The sequence below is a fragment of the Paroedura picta genome, chromosome 2, assembly GCF_049243985.1.
Source record: "Paroedura picta isolate Pp20150507F chromosome 2, Ppicta_v3.0, whole genome shotgun sequence".
Taxonomy (NCBI): Eukaryota; Metazoa; Chordata; class Lepidosauria; order Squamata; family Gekkonidae; genus Paroedura; species Paroedura picta.
In genome coordinates, this window is record NC_135370.1 from 77,562,523 (window position 1) to 77,585,222 (window position 22,700).

General features: G+C 43.3%; 1 protein-coding gene across 4 annotated transcripts in view; it reads right to left on the reverse strand.

Annotated features, from left to right (window-relative positions):
* Positions 1-2,476: 2,476 nt before the first annotated feature.
* The window catches only part of LOC143829701 (uncharacterized), a 31,399-nt gene continuing 11,175 nt past the window's right edge, over positions 2,477-22,700 (reverse strand). For 3 of the 4 annotated variants that reach the window (XM_077320989.1, XM_077320988.1, XM_077320986.1), the window contains 4 exons: positions 14,859-15,028; positions 8,359-8,433; positions 6,829-6,975; positions 2,477-2,629 (listed from right to left, as the gene is read on the reverse strand). In XM_077320989.1, coding sequence (XP_077177104.1) covers positions 2,486-2,629; positions 6,829-6,975; positions 8,359-8,433; positions 14,859-15,005 — 513 coding nt within the window. In that variant the 5' untranslated portion in view covers positions 15,006-15,028 and the 3' untranslated portion in view covers positions 2,477-2,485. Of the gene's footprint in view, positions 2,630-6,828; positions 6,976-8,358; positions 8,434-14,858; positions 15,029-19,979; positions 20,214-22,700 lie in introns of those variants that run through there. The other variant, XM_077320990.1, reaches the window with a different exon arrangement.

Below are 22,700 nucleotides of genomic sequence, written 5' to 3' on the forward strand. Positions count from 1 at the left end.
CTCCAACCCACCATCTGTTCCAGCCAGGTCAGCATGATGATCCTGTAATCCAGTCCATCCAGAGACAGATCATGCACATGGGGGGGATCCACAGAAGGCAGTAAATTGAAGACAGTAAGCCATGGCTCCCAGTTTGCAAGACCTGAGCAAGGCTGTTGATCATCCATTCATAGGGATGCCATAAGTCAGAAAAGTCTTGAGGACACATAACACATACAGATCTTTCTTCCTCAAGATGTTTTACCACATGATCTCCCCCCTCCCTAGTCTTGAAATAGGACAGTCCAGATACAGGCTCACAAGTGCACCTGCCATTTGTTAAGGTGCCCTAATGATGCAAAAATAAATTAAACATTTAATGGGCTCCTTCTGTCTTTGGCTTTGACCTCCTTGCACAAAAAAAAAAAAACCCCAATCTGCAACATTCCCTTAGGATTGCTCCCACAAAACCAGACCATTGCCTTTTTAATAAAGCATTCAATGACACCCTCAGGCATTTCTACTGGTACATTGTCTTCTACTCTTTTTTGCCAAGAAAAGTACACATTGTATTACTTAAGCCATGTAAACCCCCAGGATCTCTCCTACTGCAGGTACAAAGTTGGTAAAACCTTAGAAATTAATAATTAATCTGAAAAACTTTGTTTCTGTGAGGAAACACAGCTTGAAGGGGTCTCATAATCTGTGAACTCCCCAATAAGACTGCTATTGATTTGTAAATGAAGCCAGTAGTTTGGTAAGACACTTTTATAATCCACTTTTGTTATATTGATGCTTTGCAGGGTTCCAGTAGGATCAAAGACACAAGTAGAAAGTGGGAATTCTTCCATTTTACTTTCACTGGCAACAGCTGTTGTGCAGAAGGGACTACCCATTATTGTTGATTGCTTGTTGCTTTAAAGTGTGTGCTTGTGGGGTTCTTTCCATAACTCTGGAGGATAGTGGTATGAATTGTTGATATCATACCCACTTAAGGATTACAAGATGTATTTACTTTTTGAGGGGAAATGCTATAGGCTCTGAATGCCCATGGAGATAATCAAATATTTCCATCATACTCAGATATTTTTCTCCAGAGTAGCACACCTTTCCAGTGGATATCATATTTTTGATCCTGCTGTGATAACAACTAAACTAGTCACAATGCAAGTGTTCAATATCTAGGGAAGAGAGCATACTGCTGACTCCAGTTCAGGCAGAACACTGTGGCTCAGCTATTATCTGGACCTAGATGGAGAATGCAGATTACTCCTATTCTGCAGTCACTGCATTGGCTGCCTACCAGTTACTGGGTTCAATTCAAAATATTGGCTATCATATGCAAAGCTCTTCTTGGCCTTGGTCCCTCACAATTGCAGAACCACCTTCCCCCTTGTGCTCCCACATGACAGTTTTGAGCAAGGCCTTCTGCAGGTGTCATCCTTCAAAGGGGTGTACACACTTCAAACAGTCTGTACACATGGATTCTCTCTAGTGGCCCCAACCTTATGGGCTGCATGACGAGGTCAGGAAGGCTCCCACTCTCCTGGCTTTCTGCAAACTACACAAAACTGAACTATTCAAGATCAAGAGGGATTTTCTACACAGGCAATAGGGCTGTACTGTAACAAAATGACTCAGAAAGATATTTGGGTAAACTGTTAGCGACGGTGGTGTATGTTGTGTATAACTCATGCTGCCTCTTACTGTAAGTAGGATCTCACTATATAATTTTTGCATTGCTTAATACGTCAAGTTAATACTTAAGCTTCACTTCAGTTCTGTTCTCAGATTACTGGTTGGTTCCAGATTTCTACAATCCTAATTCTATTGCATGGTTTATTGAATTCCCATCCTGTTTACTGTTTTGACTCTCTCTGTGTAGTCTGCCTGAGCCCAGTGAGAAAGACATTTATACATCATCAAATGCAATAACCCTGCACAGATTATCCTGAACTGAAGCAATGACCACTCCATTTTCTGATGGATGTAAAACAGTACCCTATGTCCCACTCGCTCCTATTTCTTCCATGGGTTGTCCAGAGAGCAAAAACCTCATAGATAATATATTGTTTTATTTGGGAGTTTTATGACAATGTTACCAAGTGTTGTCACCTTAGAAATGGAATGAGGATCAGCCCAGGGATGGATAGACTGAAGAAAGAATGCACAGATTCACCTTGGCAAAATTCTATGCTTCTTTAGAAATATACAGCAGCCAGAAATATATTAAAAGGTTTGATTTTATTTAAAAGGGTCTCCAGATCCAGTATCACAAAGCAGAGATGCTGGAGATTAACATACAGGGACAATGGACAATATTATTAATAGCATTATATATAAATAGAACAAGTAGATAACAGAACTCAAGTAGTCCCCTTGCTCCATTCTGGAGCCATGCATACTCAAACTCAAAAAGACCTTATGTCTCTTTGCCTCTCACATACAAACTTATACTCATACACACTAGACTTAGTATTCAGTGAGAAGTATGCATTCATATGCCTCAGCTGCAATTAAACTGGATAGTATTCAAATATGTCAGCAGCTCCTGAACAAGGCGAGGTCCTTTCATGATCTCCTCCCATGTCAACTCAGCAAAGGACCAGGGGACTGTACAGGAAGATGTACACAAAGCTGAGGGCTCCAACTAAAGAGAAAAGCAGAAAGATAAAGCATAAATGTAAAAACACAGCCATATAAATTCAGTACATGTGATATGAAAGCACAAGAAAGCAAAATGGAAGGCACTGGACCCCTGTATCTTGTTTTGAGTCAGTTATTTGTTTACTTCATCTAGACTGGCTTTCTCCCCAGTTGGTCCCAAAGCAGCTGTCCTCGTTATCCCCTCCTTCATTTTATCCTCTCAACAATATTGTGAGATACAGAGATACATAAAGCTGCCTTATACCAAATCAGATCGTCAGTGCATCGTAGTCATTATTGTCTACTCAGCTGGCAGCAGCTCTCCAAGGTCTCAGGCTGAGATCTTTCTCATCATCGTCCACTGCCTCATCCTTTTAACTGGAAAAGCCAGGGAATGAACTTCTGGCCTTCTGCATGCCAAGCAGATGTTCTATCCCTATGCTACAGTCCCTCATGGAAGATTAGATTGAAAGAGAAAGTGACTGGCTTAAGATCAGTAAGCTTCAAGGAGAGTGGAGATCTGGACCCAGGTCTCCCAGATCCTAGTCCAACAAGTTGTACTTCACTTATTACCATCAGTCACAGCATAATGTAAGAATTGCATCAGAAACAAGTGACTTTGCCTTATTATAGAAAATATTTCCCCTATGGAAAAGCTGCATTGCAGGAGCACTGCACTTACTTAAAACCCATGGTATATATCTGTGGGAGAATTCAATGAGGCATTTGGCTGAAACGCAAATTTACAAATTTTAATGGTTTGAGCAGCTAGATGAAAGTTCTTTAAGTATAACAAGTAGAAAAGGGATTGTGCTAATCCCCATTTATACTGCTAATAGTCTTCAGCTATCAGTACCTGGGCTTAGTTCAAGCTTTGGTTTGTTTACATTGGGCCAGTTTGGTGTAGTGGTTAGGAGTGCGGACTTCTAATCTGGCATGCCAGGTTCGATTCTGCGCTCCCCCACATGCAACCAGCTGGGTGACCTTGGGCTCACCACGGCACTGATAAGGCTGTTCTGACTGGGCAGTGATATCAGCGTTCTCTCAGCCTCACCCACCCCACAGGGTGTCTGTTGTGGGGAGAGGAATGGGAAGGTGAATGTAAGCCGCTTTGAGCCTCCTTTGGGTAGGGAAAAGCGGCATATAAGAACCAACTCTTCTTCTTCTTCTTCTTCTTTTATACAAAGAACAAAATGTTCATTTGATGTCCCCATTCTTTCTCACTGCCACCAGGTCTTCACTCATTCCTGAAATAATCTGCCTTTTTTTGGCAGGTAACACCCTCAGTCGAAGACAAATAACGCTGCCACATTATCAAGCCTGTTCAGGAGGTTAACCCCTACCCCAACTCCTACCTAACTTCCAGTTCTGTGGAGAGATGTTCAAGCACCCACCAGTTCGGCTTACATCATACTTGCTGGTTGCTCACTCATTTGGCAAACAATCCAGATATGTCCAAACAAATTCAGATAAGTATTTATCATGGAATTATGCTACTTTCTCACACGTGTTAGAAAAGAGGATGCTGGTTGACAACCAAACTGCTTGGCTTGTCACTGTTTTTTGAAATAGGAATTGGCACCAACCTTCCATCACATTATTTCTACCATTAAATGATATTCCTGGTGCCATATGTAAAAAACTAATTGGCTCATATATATACACACACACACACACACTCAGAGAGAGAGAGAGAGAGAGAGAAATACATGCAGGTTACTGATGACATGCTTTTTTGAAGCAACCACCCCCCACACATATACACACACCTCTCCTAAAAAAACACCAAAGAAAAATATTCTGTCAACTGAGATGAGACTATTTAGGTGTCTCTGTGTGCCTTTGGTGCCTGCTTTTTATTATTATAATCTGCTTCCTTTTCCGTTTATGCACATGCTCAGAATTTTTTTCCATTTCAGAGGATTAGCAATACTACAGCATGACACCAGAATATTATAATGGTGACTGTGGTATAAGCACTCAGACCTAACCCTGTAAAATGTGCCTACTCTGCTGGCACAACCACCATCAAAGTAATCCAGTCAAGAATTCATTTCACATCTGACTGCAGAAGGAGAGCCATATTTTAACTCTGCCAAACAAGGTTTATTTATTTTTAGTTGGGTTTTGGAACTGGGCTGGAAGTTTAGGAAACAGTGTTTGGTCAGATGCTAGATTCATAAGCAGAGGAAACTGATGGCCAGTAAGAACTGAAGCAAGATCTGACTCGGCTGACCCCAGAATTGCTTGATCTGATTGCAAACCAGACACTGAAGCTGTATTCAACCAAGCAAGAAACTTAGATGCTGTTCCAGCAAAGGCTGGAGGCTGAAGACTTAAGAACTTTTACAGGGAGATGTGCGTTCAAAACCCACCTCTCTGGAAGAAGAGACTGATGGCACTTATAGATGTTTTAGCTGCATTGGGACTGAAACATTTTTTGGCGCTTGAGAAGGCAGTTGAGGAGAGGCTTCAGGGACTACGTAAGAAGTGCCTGCTTGATCAATTCAGCATACGGTGTCACGCAGCAACCAGGTTGCCCTGGAGGGCTAAAGAAACAGGGCAGAACGGCCAAGACCTGCTACTGATGTTGCCTCCCAGCACTGGCATTCAGAGGTTTGCGACTCTGTAGATGGAGGCTCTCTTCATTCATTATGTCTAGCGGCCATTGAGGGGCCTCTCCTCCAAGCATCTGTCTAGTCGTCTTTTAACCTTCAGGTCTTTCTGGGGTACTAGAATTGGAGCCTAATTCTGAGGGAAAAGACTATTACCCAGGGTGAAGGAGTCAAATCTTCTTTAGGTGCTTAGTACCAGGACTTTTCAATAGAGTTTTCTGTTTCTCCCCACAATAAGGAGGAGCTGGTGTCCTAATGTATTACAAATAACAGTAAACCCACTATAGTCAAAGTCTCAAGGCAACCCATCAGAAGGCAACCCATTATGACAGTAAGTCATATATATGAACCACTTTTATAATAACCAGGTTGCTCTACTGCTGTAAAAGCATAACGATCTACTGCCATTATGTACCACATCCCACACTTCTTTTTTCAAAAAGCCTCTAGCCCTTTTGTTTGAAGAGAGAAACGCAAAGTCTGCACCTTTCCCCTCATAACAGAGACAAAAAGAGTTAGAGACTTACTTTTAAAAAGGAAAGTTGAGAGCTGGTATGTTGTTACAATATATCATTATTATGTTACACCAGAGTGATCCACTGATCACTTGTTTTAGGAATGAGAAAAGCCTTCCAGTAGCAGAGGGAAATGGTGGCTGTAGAGGCTAAAGAAGATAGTGGTGAAGGGAGCAGGACCAAAAATGGGCACCACATATGGGACACTTCATGGCAAAGCAGAAGGAAATATGAAAGCAGGACGAATAGAGGATGATGTCATGATGATGCTCCCAGAAATAGTTCTGCCATAAAGATGCTCAAGATAAACAAAACATCCATGTGGAAATAGCCCAAGTTCAATGCAGATTTCCTTTGAGCCCTCCTTGACTTTCTTTAGGCATTTTTAAAGTAATTTTTTCTTCATACAGCACAATTTGTTGAATACCTTCTTTTAAAAGCAATCAATTTTTAAATTTGAAAAACTGGCTTGGGAAGGTGAGGATGATAGTATCATGATGTCATAAGAATCAGCTAATCTACTCAGTACACAGTCAACTTCTGTTAGAAGCTAGCAGATCCTGTTTGTCCTGAGTTCATTCCTTCAGAGAAGGTTCATCTGCAGTGCACAGAATATGCAAATGCAGATGTAGAGTGATCTGACCACCAAAAAGATGTATGCCTGTACATATGCTAAACAAGGTGGCCCTTTTTTGTTCTGGAGAATTCTATTAATAGCCTTTAATAAATGAGAGGCCGACATTCAACAAGCAAAGAGGTTGAACATCATTTTGTTTTCATGCTGGGGAATAGCTGGAAATAGCTACATTGGTGATAATTGTCTGTTAAAGATCCAGGTGTTCTATGAGAGCAAAATCCCTGCAGTTCTGTAGTGGGTGATAGTAACAATTTTACGGCAAAATACAGTAAACTCCGGGCAATCCTGGATTCCCAGCATTTGAGTACAAAAGAAGCGGCTCAGAAACCATTGCTTGCGTAGCTAGAGGTTCCTGTCTTGGCAGAATAACACTGAGATAACAGTTTATGAACCATGACCGTGTGTAAACAAGCTCTGAAGGAATGAGCTCTTTTACCTTCATTTTCTTTATGGTAGATTCCAGATGTCCAAGGAAATTCTGGCAAACCATAAATGCCCGGGTAATCCTATATGGCAAACGGGTGTGGTTTACAAAATGCTGGAGGCACTGGGCATACTGACATAGTTTATTTTCAATACTGCTCTGTAAGACAAACAAGGAAGAGCAGTAAGCAGATGAACAGATGCAGACACACCTGGCTACTGGAGCAGATGTATCTCCGCCACCTCGCCACTCCATATGGCTTCCGTCAGTGCACAGCGGGAGTCGCTGGCACTGCCCAAAAGGAGCCGCCAGAGCCAGCACCACCACGGACATGCCTGCCCTGCCACCGATGAGCCCCCCCCCTTGGCGGAGACTGCAGAGAGCGGTGGGTTCCAGCGGTGATGCGCCCTGACAGGAGGCTGTGCCGCCGGCAGAGAACTGGGCCCGCTGCCTCATGCCCCTCATGGGAGCTGCCACACAGCTGGGCCCGGCAGCCCCACCATGGCCTCCCACACCCTCACCTGCCAGTGGGATTAACTACTAGTCTACCAATATAAATAAAATATTAACTTGTTCTGTGCTGAAGGATAGAGACACTCAAAAGAAATACCTCCCAGTAGCTGGAAACTGTTGAAACTAGTTACAAACTCTATAATTGCTGGGAATTTCTCCACTCTGACAGCAAGAATAGTAGAGTCCTTAACCTAGGCATTCATGACTGTGTTTCCTTCTGCTGCACTCATGTTTCAAGGAGCAATACCAATGCCAAAATTTGCACAAACCTTAGCCAGGTTTTTACATTGTAATTACCACACTCAGCCGTTGTGGTTGCCAGGTCCCACCCCCTGGCCACCAGCAGGCGATGGGGGCAGGGTTGCCAGATCCAGATTGGGAATCTCCTGGAGATTGGGGGGGGTGGAAGCTGGGGAGGACAGGGACCTCAGTGAGGTATGGTGCCATAGAGTCCACCCTCCAGTGTACCAGTTTTCTCTAGAGAAACTGATCTCTGTAGTCTGGAGGAAAGCTGTAATTCCAGGGGATCCCCAGGTCCCACCTGGATGTTGGCATCCCTACTCAGCCAGCACACCACAAATACCCAGTTGAAATTGCAGCTATCCAAACTGACCACAGATACTATGCTATTGCAGTTTGCCACCTTGGGGACATTATTTGGATGGAAAGGCAGCATTAAAATGTTTTAAAACAGAATATCCAAACGCATAGCATGCCCATCGTCATACAATATACATAAATGAGCTTTCACTCTTGGTATTTTCACTTTCCTCAGAATAAATTATAATTAAATAATAATTCATTCCTATACCACCCCATTTTATCAGCTTGGGGCAGTTAACAACAGCATAAAATCATAAATAATAACATCATACCATCTTACAATTAAAAGCCTGCTTCCTAGGATTGAATTTTCTATAGGGTTCCACGAATTGGGAGGGGTGCTACTGAAGAATGTGGGCTCTGGATCAAGCCAGCAGCAGCTGCTCGATTGGGGCAGCTCTCCATCTTGCAGCTCTCCATCCTTACCAGATCCATGAATTGATCACTGTTTCCAAGAATACATATTGGTTCTCTTGATGGTATACCTCCATAACCTTCATCCTGCAAATAACAGAAAGACATAAACTGGGGACCTATGAAAGTCATGTAGGAGGGGAATCCCATCCTCCCACAGTGGCTCCTACTTTTGTCTCTCTTTTATGAGCCTTTTTTGTACTTTCTCCCTCATTTTCCACTATCATTCTCCCAGACCTTTTGCTGCTTTCTTGCCCACCTTGTTTTCTACTCTCTCCCCACCCCCATCCTTTTCTCCACTTTCTCTCCCCATAGTCTCCTCTCTTCCCCTCTTTTCCCTGTACTCTCTTTCCCTGGTTTCTCCAGAGCCAGATGAAAAGGGTAAAGGCCCCTGTTCTATGGTGGACAGTTTTGAATTTATTGACATACCCTTATTGTATGATATAGTTATTTAAACACAATCCCTTAAAGATAAAAGACTTTGCTTTAATTTCACTTTTCAGTTGTTTTGTTGGCTGCTGGCTGTGGCTGGTTATGGCCTAGAAGGGCCCATACCCGCCTTTGTTTATGTTCTAATACAGTTCGGGGGCCCTCACTGCCCTTTCCGCTGGCAAAAGCAGAGGAAGGGAAAACAAAAGCACTTTCTCCTTCCTTGTAGAGCTCCCTCACTTCACCAAAGAATGGGCACTTCTTAAGGTGAGTTTCTCCAATGCACTCTGATCATAGACTTATGACACAATGCAACACATGTCAGGCATGTAGTGTGATCCTAGACCACTTTCACATGAAAGTAAGTTCCCACTGTCTTCTCTGCCCCTGCAAATGCAAAGCCATTCTCAATGAAGCCTCTACAACCTTCCTAATGCCGCGAACTTTTAATATAGTTCCTCATGTTGTGGTGACCCCGAACCAGAAAAGTATGCAAGTGTTCTTTCACAGAAATTAAACCAAAACTGACCAATGGTGTGAAGATCCATTGTTCATGATTGTATATAAATTGGTTGTTTTCTAAGGTTTCTCAGTTCAGTTCTGCATCTTGTCCCACCATGCCGATCTCACTATTTTCCGCTGCTCCAGACAGACAAACGTTCCATTTCAATCCATTTCAATGGTAGATGAACCCACAAGAGGTTCAGCCATACTGGACTTAATACTGACCAACAGGCAAGAGTTGGTGGATGAGGTGAAGGAGGTGGGGACCCTAGGGGGAAGTGACCATGTCCTCATAGAATTCCTTTTGAGATGGGGAGCCAAGGAAGCTTGTAGCCAGACGCGGATGTTGGATTTTCGTAGGGCAAACTTTAATAAACTCAGAGACATGATGAGTGTCATACCATGGACGAGAATGCTGGAAGGGAAGGGAGCATGTGAAGGGTGGGCGCTACTCAAACAAGAGCTATTGCATGCTCAATCAATGACTGTTCCAGAAATACGAAAACACTGCAGGAGCTCTAAGAAGCCTATTTGGATGAACAGAGAACTTCAAGAGGAACTAAGAAAGAAAAGGAAAATGTTCAGGAAATGGAGGGAAGGACAGAGCTCTAAAGAAGAGTACCTACAGGTTACTAGGCACTGTAGATCAATCATCAGAAAGGCCAAAGCTGAGAGTGAGCTAAGATTGGCCAGGGAAGCCCACTGTAACAAGAAAAGATTTTTCAGTTACGTGAGGAGCAAACGTAAAGTAAAGGAGGCAATAGGCCCGCTGTTGGGTGCGGATGGACAAACTCTAACGAAAGATGCAGAGAAAGCAGAAAGGCTTAGTGCCTATTTTACATCTGTTATTTCCCACAGGTCAAAGTGTTTAGGCACGTCTAGAGATGGCTGTAGCCAAAGGACAGTGTCTGGGTGGCAGGTTAACATGGATAGAGAGGTTGTCGAGAGGCATTTAGCTGCACTGGATGAGTTCAAATCCCCTGGTCCAGATGAAATGCACCCGAGAGTACTCAAAGAACTTTCCAGAGAACTTGCACAGCCCTTGTCCATCATCTTCGGAACCTCTTTAAGGACTGGAGATGTCCCGGAGGACTGGAAAAGAGCAAACGTTATTCCGATCTTCAAAAAAGGGAGGAAGGATGACCCGGGAAACTACAGACCAGTGAGTCTGACCTCTGTTGTGGGGAAGATAATGGAGCAGATATTAAAGGGAGCGATCTGCAAACATCTGGAGGACAATTTGGTGATCCAAGGAAGTCAGCATGGATTTGTCTCCAACAGGTCCTGCCAGACCAACCTAGTTTCCTTTTTTGACCAAGTAACAGGTTTGCTGGATCGGGGAAATTTGGTTGATGTCATTTACTTGGATTTTAGTAAAGCTTTTGACAAGGTTCCCCATGATGTTCTGATGGATAAGTTGAAGGACTGCAATCTGGATTTTCAGATCGTTAGGTGGATAGGCAATTGGTTAGAGAACCGCACTCAAAGAGTTCTTGTCAATGGTGTTTCATCAGACTGGAGAGAGGTGAGTAGCGGGGTACCTCAGGGTTCGGTGCTTGGCCCGGTACTTTTTAACATATTTATTAATGATCTAGATGAGGGGGTGGAGGGACTACTCATCAAGTTTGCAGATGACACCAAATTGGGAGGACTGGCAAATACTCCGGAAGATAGAGACAGAGTTCAACGAGATCTGAACACAATGGAAAAATGAGCAAATGAGAACAAGATGCAATTTAACACTGTGTGTGAACGAGACCTTGGGGTACTTGTGGATTGTAAACTAAACATGAGCAGGCAGTGTGATGCAGCGGTAAAAAAGGCAAATGCCATTTTGGGCTGTATCAACAGAGGCATCACATCAAAATCACAAGATGTCATAGTCCCATTGTATACGGCACTGGTCAGACCACACCTGGAGTACTGTGTGCAGTTCTGGAGGCCTCACTTCAAGAAGGACATCGATAAAATTGAAAGGGTACAGAGGAGAGCGACGAAGATGATCTGGGGCCAAGGGACCAAGCCCTATGAAGATAGGTTGAGGGACTTGGGAATGTTCAGCCTGGAGAAAAGGAGGTTGAGAGGGGACATGATAGCCCTCTTTAAGTATTTGAAAGGTTGTCACTTGGAGGAGGGCAGGATGCTGTTTCTGCTGGCTGCAGAGGAAAGGACACGCAGTAATGGGTTTAAACTTCAAGTACAACGATATAGGCTAGATATCAGGAAAAAGTTTTTCACAGTCAGAGTAGTTCAGCAGTGGAATAGGCTGCCTAAGGAGGTGGTGAGCGCCCCCTCACTGGAAATCTTCAAGCAAAGGTTGGATACACACTTTTCTTGGATGCTTTAGGATGCTTAGGGCTAATCTTGCGTTGAGCAGGGGGTTGGACTAGATGGCCTGTATGGCCCCTTCCAACTCTATGATTCTATGATTCTATGAATCTACCCTGCAAGGCTGGTATGTGGATGGTGCACCCCCAGCCAAGCTGCTTGCCCTTCCAGGACCCATGTGAAATGGTTGTTTGACCCCCCAAAGGGGTCCTAACCCCCAGATTGAGAACCACTGCTCTACATGGAGATTTTCTCTGTGGTTTCTCCTCTCAGTCTTTTTTCCACCACCACCTCCTGTTGAGGTGGAGGGGAGCATTAAAAACCTGTTTTGGAGAGGAGCATAAAAAAAAAAACCTGTTTTAATAATAACCGTTTATGCACTGGGAACTTCACTGCCCCAGCTCCCGTGCAGGAGCACAAATAGGGGGCAGATGAGGGGCATCAGGCCAAATGCTCCCCCGTGTGGGTGCAGGAAGAGGTGGGGCAACCTGCCACAACTAAAACTCCAGCCTGCAGCCCAGCATGAAACCTCCAGTGCATAAATGGTCAATATGGCAACATACTGACTACTGTTTTTTTTTTTTCAAACAAGAAAAAGCTCATGAGCATTGGGTGGGGTATAGCAGACACAAGGGGAAATGGCACTGGATGTAGTTGTGTTTGCTAATGACTGTGATAAAAAAAATGCCTTGCCCTTGTAATAGAAGTTTAATGTGAGGAATTGTACAGCTGAAGTTTTTCACAACATGGAGGTAAATAGTATCCCATTCTACCAAAGGGATAGAACATTTTTTATCTGCATTGTTGGCCAACATAGAAATAGTGCTGGACGAGGATTCCATAGGTTCCACATAGCAACCTAACACTTAAAAGATTCAGGTTTTCCATTTTAAAAAATTCCATAAAACCACTGTTTGACCTGGGGCCTGTCACACATTCTGACTAATTCTGCAGTTATGTATTTTCACCGCATCAGATTCTAAATGTAACTCTGTGCCTGGCATTCTGCATCTATGGTTTTCTCCCATCACTGGTCAAGACTCCAAACCCAGCATGTCTTTTGCATTAGGGAGAATGGGTGGCCCCACCTCCCATCATGCATCCTCCTTTTTTGGTTTGAGCATGTGCAATGATGCACTTGCACCGTAATGCAATCAAAAATAAAGAAAAAATTGCACACCCCATTCCTTGATTCCTGTGGTACTTGAATCACCCAAGCAAGAGGGGATTGTGTTGATGTGTGCTCAATCACCATGTATACATGAAGAAAAAGCATGTTGGCCACCATTACACAACTGTTTACCATTACATAAAGTGCCCCGTTACACATTACTTAATGAAAGTATAGTGTGAGTAGATGCTGGAGGGGGAAGCAGGGTGTGTGTGTGGAGTCGTGGTTTTTCACTTCTAACTTTATGCAGCAGAAAGTGGGTGCTATTGTTATTGTAAATTCATGTTGTAACACCATCATGTCCAAACTTAAAAAAAAATACAGAGAGCGGGAGGAGTGGCAGATAGAAGGTGGAGTGGATACATCATCACTTGAGGTGGGAATAGAGGAAGAAGCAGACTTGGATCCCAATCCTAGGATAACTGCAAATTCCCTCCCAGGGGAGGGGAAGAAATAACATTTTCTCAGGCTCCTCAAACTGCTCAGCAAACAGGGATTGACTGGGGGCTGCTGCTTAAGAGCCCAATTTTTGGGTAAAAGGTTTGTTATTCCACAGGACTTTAGGAAACCCACTGCCGCATTTTTCACGGAAACAGTCTAACCTCCTTCACTGGACTGCTGTTAAGATAAAATCCAGCCATTTTTCCCTACCTGTATGCATGCTGCCCTGACCTCGGAGAATGGGAGGAATAAATAATAAATAATTGTTAAGGGTTTTGCCATTTGGCTTTTAAAATTTATACATTTCTTCTGATAATGTTTTTATGTCTTCTCCTGCTCCCCCATGCTAAGCAGCTAGAAGATTTTATTACAATCTCGTCTCTTTGAACCGAGACTAATATAATAAAATGCATCATCTACTTCTCACATGCTGAAGTTTCTGAAGCCAGCTATTGGTGGAATCTACTCTACTCAGGGTCAATTGCTGTTCTTGCTCAGGATTCCACCCCCCACCCCTTCCTTTAGGCCTGATTTGAAGAGAGTCTCTAATAGCCCCTGACTGAGGTGAGGGACACATTTCTGAGAGCAATGTAGAGGAGCCTGTGGGCATGCGTGGGTCTTCCTTTTGAGGGGGGGGGGGGAAGCTTTCCCCTTCTGCCTAACAGTTGGCTGACTGGGAAGCCACAGAAAAGTCCTTGCTGCTGGAGGGAAGACACAGCCAAGCTATGCATGTCTCTTCTTCACCACTCTCTGAACATTTGAGGCCTACTGTTCAGGGTTGTTGTGGAGATGAAACTGGATGATTTTGCAGGGGTTCTTTTACCTCCTGTTTCATCTTCACAACAACCTGTGTGGGTGGCCTTAAATGTTTCTTCTGTGCAACAACACCGTCCACCCTCCAAAGCAGCCATTTTTGCCTGGGGAGCCAATCTTTATAGTCTGAATAGGAGCTGCAATTCCAGGAGATCTCCAGGCCCCATCTGGAGGGTGGCTACCCCTGGGCTGGAAATATTCCTTGAGGTTGGGAAGTGGGACCTCAAAAGACTATATTGCCTCCACAGCCACCCAACCAACCACATAGCGCCCTCTGGCCTATTCAGGTAAAGAAAACATTGCAGACAGGAGTTAAGGTTGCCAGAGGTGTGGGTTCATGTTCTGGAATTCCACATTTCCTAGGTGTGCATGAACCGGACTTGGATCAGGACTGCTGTGCACAAAGAGATCTCCTCTTAGGGTTGCTAGCTTCCAAGTGAGGCACTAACCCCACACCAAACCATGACCTAGCGCCCATTGCATTACAGCATGCAATGGGCTTTACTACTAGGTTGTTATTAAAAAGTGAGAGGAAGTTACTGGAGGAGTATTTTCTCAAAGTCAAATGAGCTAAAATCTCTTCAAGCTAATATTGACCACAAGCTTTTGTTTGCTGCCACCCCAGTCTTATATGGAGAAACTTGCCGATGATTTTGTGAACAGACTGAACTATGATAATTGTATTTTGATATCAAAATAGCTGTTTTCTCAAACTTGTATGGTCTATTTAACATCTCGTACAGCTGGAATTGCTGTGCTGCAATCTAGGTAGAGTTGGTCTGGGAGGAAAAGAGGACAGAAAGCGCCTAGTGCTTGTCTGACATACCTCAAAGATACTCTGAAGATCCTTCAAACTTTTCTTCAAACGCCTAATAATGTGCATGGTATTGGTCAGCTCGTCTCTGCACGAGGGTCCAGGGACATTAGAGCACCCCTGGCATAAGCTCCAGACCACCATCATCATCACTGGCATTAAGGATGTAAATTTGTGCTGTCCTGTAACAAAAAGGAGACCATGCATCAGAGTTACCATTGAAGCGAATTTTAATGATGTTTCTACAAAATCTACAGGAAAATATATATAGCAAGAAATTATACGCAAGATATGACAAACCAAAGGACTCAGCAAAATGTATTTTGAAACACCATTTTTAAAGGGGATACAGAGTTAAGGAAAGCCATTTTTTCTCTGTATAATGGAGTGATGCTCTTCAGTATAGCTGTCATCTGACAAAGTTTTATTTTAAACATATAAATGCTGCATTGTTTGCTGTGATTCAAAGAAAAAGGAAAGAGTTACAGAATTATCTGATAATTTAAAACCAGTGTTTAAATATATAAATTAGATATCTAAATTAGATATATCACTGTCTAATTTCAGATGAATGTGGAGTTCAGCCACTTTGCCCAACATAGACCACTTGGTTTTCTAATGCGGAATTCATGTTGCTTACAGGGATTTGGTCATGTGAGAACGCCCTTGGCCATTAGCCATCCTTCAAAACTGACTTAGATGGTGGCGCATCTTAGAGAAATCCCCTTGTGATCATTTTAATTCCTGCTAAATTATATCTGATGATAGCCAGTTGTCAAGTACATACATTGGTATGTCTGTTTATGTTCAGCTATTATACATGAAAATGGATAGGATATAGAGGTAAGTAAGTAGCAGGCAGATCAAGAGGCAGGTACTGTGTGGGATAACATAGTGTATGCTACCTGACAGGGCACAAACTAGCATAACAGGCCCTGTGGGAACTTTCTCAGTTCCACAGAACCTGTAAGATGGACCTCTTTTGCTACGTGTTTGGTTGGAGCCAATGAAAAACAAACAACATCTGGGAATGGGCCCTGCTTCCCAAAAAGTCATCCCCTGAAGGGGAGAAGGAATTGCAAATAGGCAAGTAATGGTGGTTGATTCAAATAGCAGCTATGACAGATGATTGATTTTATGGTTTTAAATGTTATTTATAGTTCTTATGGAATTATGAGATGTTAATAATTATAAGCTAAACCACCCTCCTGGCAATTATAAATTACATTTTAAAAAATTATCATGGATCTTCGTCCACCTATAAAATGCAAAGTATACATGAACATAGCCCTAGTTATGATCGGGTCTTAGATGAAGAGCAGGAGGGGTTTGATGGTTTTGATTAGTAAATGGATCAGTGAATTAGAGCAATGGTCCCGAACTCCCGGTCTGGAGACCGGTACCGGTCCGTAGATCAGTTGGTACCGGGCCACGGCTCCTCCTTGTTCTCCTCCCCAGCTGCTGCCTCGGAGGCTGCCGTGCCACTCTGCCGCCGGCTCACCTTTGGTGCTCTCCAGCGGCCAGCATGGCTGGGGCTCCCCCTCGACATGGCACTGCACAGCTGCTGCTGGCAGCGCCCCCCAGCGGGCAGTGGGAAGTCAGGGGCGCCTGCGGGAATGCAAGTAGAGCAGGGGCTCAGGCAGCGGCGACATCCCTTGGCAAAAGACTACCCCCCCCCCCGGGCCTCAGTATAATTGTCAAGTGTTGACCGGTCCCAGGTGATAAAAAGGTTGGGGACCACTGAATTAGAGGGTTAAATCCCCTCTTCCTTCCCTGCATGCTCCTAGTGGGAATAGGGGCTATATGTATGCACAGTTCTCTTTTACAGACCGATGAAGATCCAGACGTCAGTTTGTGCCCTGAGAAATACCTCTTCTGTGTATCTAAAAACAAGGATGAAATTACCCCCTCTCAAAATTGTCCCAAATGCCAAACAAGAAACATATTTCTCTTGCAGGCTAAGAGCAATAGAAAGCATCTGACGGCCTCTGTATTCCCTAATAAAAACACTGCACATATTTCATTCTTGTTTTCAGATTTTGCATGGACTGATACCAATACGACTACACAAATTTCTCACTATACGCCATGTATGAACGCAACCCATGCAACACCATGTTTTTGATACATGCTCTTTTATGTTCATTAGATCATCTTTCCTCAGTTTTCAATACTGTTTTAAGTAAGATGCTCTTCTAAAGAAAGATTATCACAGTAATCTATGGGGGGAACTTCCTTGGCTGAAATAAACAGGGAATCTTATAGCATGATCTGAAGGTTTCCTCCTAATCCTGATTTAAGTAAAACCTCCTATGGGGCTTACCATTTATATTGTAAGAGAGGCTCCCTAACAACCTTTACTGCCTCATCATATTTTCTTGCCAAATTCTTCAGAAAAATCTATGACATCAGAAAGGCATACCAAAGCCCTCTGTGTGACAATAAATTGTCTTATAATCTGCATCAATTGTCTAATCAGAAACATCAACAGTGGTCAGAATGACAATTGTTAGGTTCTTTAAAACAACTGCCCATCAGAAGTTCCAGATAACACCCAAACACAAAAAAATCTAATAACACTTATTAAGTAAGGAGACCAGATTGTCCCACTTTTGGAGGGACATCTGGAGGTACCTGGAAAATTGTACTTATGTTGAAATTAAAATATATATATATATATATTACAATACTATTTTTGCGTTCTATGAAACTTTTTGTTGCTCCATATAGACCAAATTTTTAGTCAAGAATCAATGGTGTCCCGCTTTACCATTGTTAAAATCTGGTCACCTTATTATTAAGACCAATCAACATAACTTAAAAAGTAATTTGCAACCCTTTTGAGTTATCCAGAACTCAGGCTGGATGCTGGGGGAGAGTGTGTGGGAGCAGACCTTCTGGGCATGATTTTAAGGCCCTTTGTCTGCAACCTTGATTACTCTGCAAAGGTGAATGTGTGCTGGGAAGAAGGAAGTGAGACAATGACACCCTCCAATTGCAAATATAAGAAAACATAGTTAAGTGAAGAGTTAGAGACATGGACTGAGTTTTTTGCTGTGGCTGCAGGGACCTGTGCTGCCATGAAGATAAAATGCAAAAGGGGAGAATGCTGCAAGCTTCTTTGTGTCCCTACTGGAGAGCAAAGTGGGATATAAATGAAATAAACAAAATAAATTAAAAGAAAATCCTGTTATATGACCATACAGCAAACTTCTAACAGCCATCAGGGGCCTATGTATTTTCACTGGGGATTTTTTTTTCTTTTGGAGAAACTTTTGAAAACTAAAGGGCCTGAGAGATAAAGAAAAATCAGAAAACAAAACCTTTTTTAAAGCAAAATAATACAATATCTTATTTTGTTTATTTCATGCCACAGTGTAAACAAAAAATAATCATGTAGCTTGCTGGGCAGTAGCGATAGGCTATTTCTATTCATGGAACCCTCCATCACCCATTGCCCTTGACCCACCTGACACTCCACAGCCTCTCTAACATGAATAACCAAAGAGGTCTATTCCTGGCAGCAGCAAATAAGGATGGGTCATGCATACAACCTGCCCTAGGAATTTGAGCCAGGCAACATAGCTGTAGAATTGAATATATTATCTGGGTAGAGAGAAAGAGATACACCACTTCCTATCCTGACACAAAACAGGTGTAGCTACTTTGCATATTCATACCCTGAAGGACAGATATTCTAGGGACTTCCCCAATTTATCAAGCAAGAAGAAACCAAACAATGGAATTCTGGCTTCAGTCTACATGACAGAACAAGAGGAAATACATAGTAATGATGCCTACCAGGAAGTCCTGCCAATATGTCACACCATTTGTATAGTGTATTACTTATATCCATCCTCTACTGACCAACATTTCATATGAACTCATGTTCTTTTCTCCATATTCCAGACCAAAGATCTCTACATGCATAAAACTACAACTGACACTAAACCACTGAAAAAAGATGCGATGAGCCAGAATATCATTTTGTCAAATCACAAACACAAGGAAACAACTAATATTTTATTGGGGAATGAAGAGCTCTTTAAACTTTACCAAATCCCAACATCCACCTTAACTAGTTCTGCTAATTCCCCCTGGTATTTCCCCTCATTCTAAAACCATAGTTCATGCTATTGCATGGTTAGCACTTTTTAAAAAATGAAAGGATGCCTGAAATTTAAGAATTGCATTACAGGCAGACACCTAACTAATGAAGCTCTTAACTGCCTTTTCAGTCTGAGAAAAACACCAGCCATTTAATTCCTATATGTCAGACAGCTCTGTTGATGTCCTAAAGCCCTCAGGCCTCTTCATTTATACATGTCACAGTGGGCAAAACACAATAAATACACTTGTCCCTTCCTTGTAGGTAAATTGAGGATGTCGCAAAACTTTGAAGAGGAATCTTGTATAACAATGGAAGAATCGTATCCACCTATGACATCTCTCACCTTCAGCTGATTCTTTTTTTTTTTTGAAGCAGGTAAAATACTGGTCAGGCACCCAAACAAGTAACCTGGATTTTCACTGCTGCCTAATGTGCTCAGTGACTGTTTTATGGGCAACTTGACTCCCACTTTTGAGAACTTAGCACTTTGAGTGCTGGTAGACATTTCTCCATGGAAGTTTGACACTTGCCACCTCCCTGTCCCCTATGAACTACAAAAGTCTCAACACTAAATCACCCACTGACAAAGACCTGCCAGATGCAGAACCAATTCCCTCCACTAGCTGAATCCAGCTATTCCTCAGATCTCAGCACTGTATCTGCCAGGGAAGCCCTTAGGCAATGGAATCGAGTGCTCTCCAATCTCCTCTACTTACTCTGCTTCATTCTGCTCCAATTCAGTGTTTTCCTGCGTCTTAATTGTGCCTTACCTGTTGCTTAAAGGTCTTTTTATCCCATCCTGTTTGCTAGTGATCACACCCTCGTGCTGACATCATTCTGGTTCCCAGGAAGACTGGCATATTAGTTTGGTGAAGCAAGGGACAGGATGTGGGGGGAGGAACTTTGAAAAGAATGAACTCATGGATGCCTCTGGGTGAAGCTGAGCATCCCCCCACAAGAGGATGGGCTTGGTGATGCAGAGAAAACTTCCAAATTAAGTCATATGTTACGTATGTATTCACCTGGAGGGATCTAAGTGCTCTTGACAATGTAAAGAACAAAAAGGGGTTTTCCAAGCCAAGGAAGTCTTTGCCGATATCTCACTGCTGCTGCTGAAATCCTGATGCCAGTTCTGATGAGGAAATTTTGGGAAAGATATTGAGAAGTTGAGGGTTACAGAAATTATTGGGAGAGCATTGGAATGGAGGCAAAGAAGACTCTGTCATGAGATGCTGGAGAGAAGGTGGAGTGTACAGTTAGCAGCACAGAGACAGCTGGGTTTAGAATCAAAACTGAGATAGTAAGGAAAACACACAAGATGCGTTCCAGTTGCAAGACAAGCACCCCTACCATAAATGATAGGGAGAGGGAAAGTCAAGCTGTGGAAGCAAGGTGTTAAATTACTTCTGAACTTGCCGCCACTGATTCTGCCTACCTTTCATAACTCATTGGACCAGATCTAGACTAAAGCTTCTGAATCTGACCTAAACCTGCATTGATTACTGACTTGGTGCCTGACCCAGAAACTGGATTCTGACCACAGTACACAAGATTGTGCCTTTGCCTCGTTGAGTTCATACTTTTGTTGCATGAAACATTCCTGTGCCCAGTGTGTTCCAGGACTTAATCTTCCCCCCAACTTGCTTTGTTATTAACTTTTTGGGAATAACACAGTTTAAGCGCTCTATCTTGAGGGGAAATTTTGCAATTTAAAAAGGTTTACCTATGCTGGTGCCATTTTACTTTCAGCAGTCCCTTATGGTCACCATTTCACCACCAGAGGGCTTTCTGAGGACTGGAAAAAACTGGTAATAGCTATAGAACTATAGTTCTGGCACCAGCCTGGTGGAACGCTGGGGGGCCTACAGCAGTGGTCCCCAACCTTTTTATCACCGGGGACTGGTCGACACTTGACAATTTTACTGAGGCCCGGTGGGGGTGTAGTCTTTTGCTGAGGGACATCACCGCCACCTGAGCCCCTGCTCCACTTGCTTTCCCGCTGGCACCCCTGACTCCCCGTTGCCCGCTGGGGGGCGCTGCCAGCAGTAGCTGTGCAGTGCCGCGCCAAGGGGGAGCCCCAGCCAGGGCAGCCACTGGAGAACACCAAAGGTGAGCCAGCAGCAGAGTGGCAGAGCAGCCCCTGAGGCAGCAGCCAGGGAGGACAAGGAGGAGCTGCGGCCCAGTACCGACTGATCTACGGACCGGCACCGGTCCCCGGACCGGGGGTTGGGGACCACTGGCCTACAGAACCTAAAACAGTTCTTCAGGACCTGCAAGACAGAGTGGTTCCACCAGGCCTATGATTAAGGCCCATAGAACAACAACTGGCCTCCCTACACAGACAACAGTATTCATATGCCACACAGTTAAAATCATATCCCTTTATTCCCCCTCCCTCCCACTGGAGAGAAGGCCCATGTGTGAAGGGCCATATTAAAACCCTTTCTCATGTTCTTTTTCAGTGCTCTTTTTATCAGTTGCTTCACTCCAAACTTTTAAAACCTATTTTAATATATCTAGCAGAATTCCTTGATTATCCTATGGGTTGCTGTCTTCTTCATAATGCCGATCAAGAAACAACAGAAACTGTAGCAAAGTTCTTTTAGTTATTTGTTCCATCAGTTATTTGTTCCATCAGCTAATAAATACTTAGATAATTTTATGTCAGAACCTTGTAGTTGTACAGTTGATTGGATATTATGCTATTGTTTTATGCCAATAAAGGCCACTTGACTTGATGTAAAGTTGTTGTGGGCCACCCTGAAACCCCCGGGGAAGGGCGGCATAGAAGTCTGAAAATAATGAAATAAAAATAAATAAATGCTAAACACCATTAGTCTTCAAAACGTACATATTAGATCTCAATTCACTGAGACAATAGCCTCTCAATCTAACACTTGGTGCTCACTTCATGGCTCACATTCACAGTTTCCCTGAAAGCATGTATACATTGACTTCCATCCCTGGCATAATACCTGTACTTCAAGCAGGACTGCAGCTTGCCCATTTCTTTGGCTATGGCTGTTTCAAGGTAGGAATTAACTACTAACTATAAACCCAACCTGGCAAGGGTCTGGTCCACTTTTTTGAAGAAGGGTTGGTTCTTACATGCCACTTTTCTCAACCCAAAGGAGTCTCAAAGTGGCTTACAATTGCCTTCCCTTTCCTCTCCCCACAACAGACACCCTGTAAGGTAGGTGGAGATGAAAGAGCTCTGAGAGAACTGTGACTGGCCCAAAGTCACCCAGCTTGCTATATGTGGAAGAATGGGGAATTAAACTCAGTTCTCCAGCTGCCACTCGTAACCACTACACCAAGCTGGCTCTTTCATTGGTAAAATGTGACTGGGCCATGCACTGACTGACTTTCTGACAAATCCTTAGACCCACTTCCTGTTTAACCAAAGGTATGGCAGCATAGATTCAATGGCTATAATTATTTCCATAAGTAGAATGCAAATCACCACTGCTGTGTGAGAGACCTGGGCTGGGCAAGCCCTGGAACTAATCTGTGAACAAAAGTGCTAATTTGACATAAGTAAAGGATGCATTGGTCTGGGTGAGAGCATGTAGCCTCTTGCCAGTGAATTAACCTTTGCATAAGTACTTGCAGTTCACGGAAGTGAATTAACCTTTGCATAAGTACTTGCAAAAAACTTCCTGGCACTGAAGATGTGTGAGCTGCTATATATTGTGTGAGCTACAAGCAAAGGTTGGATACACACTTTTCTTGGATGCTTTAGG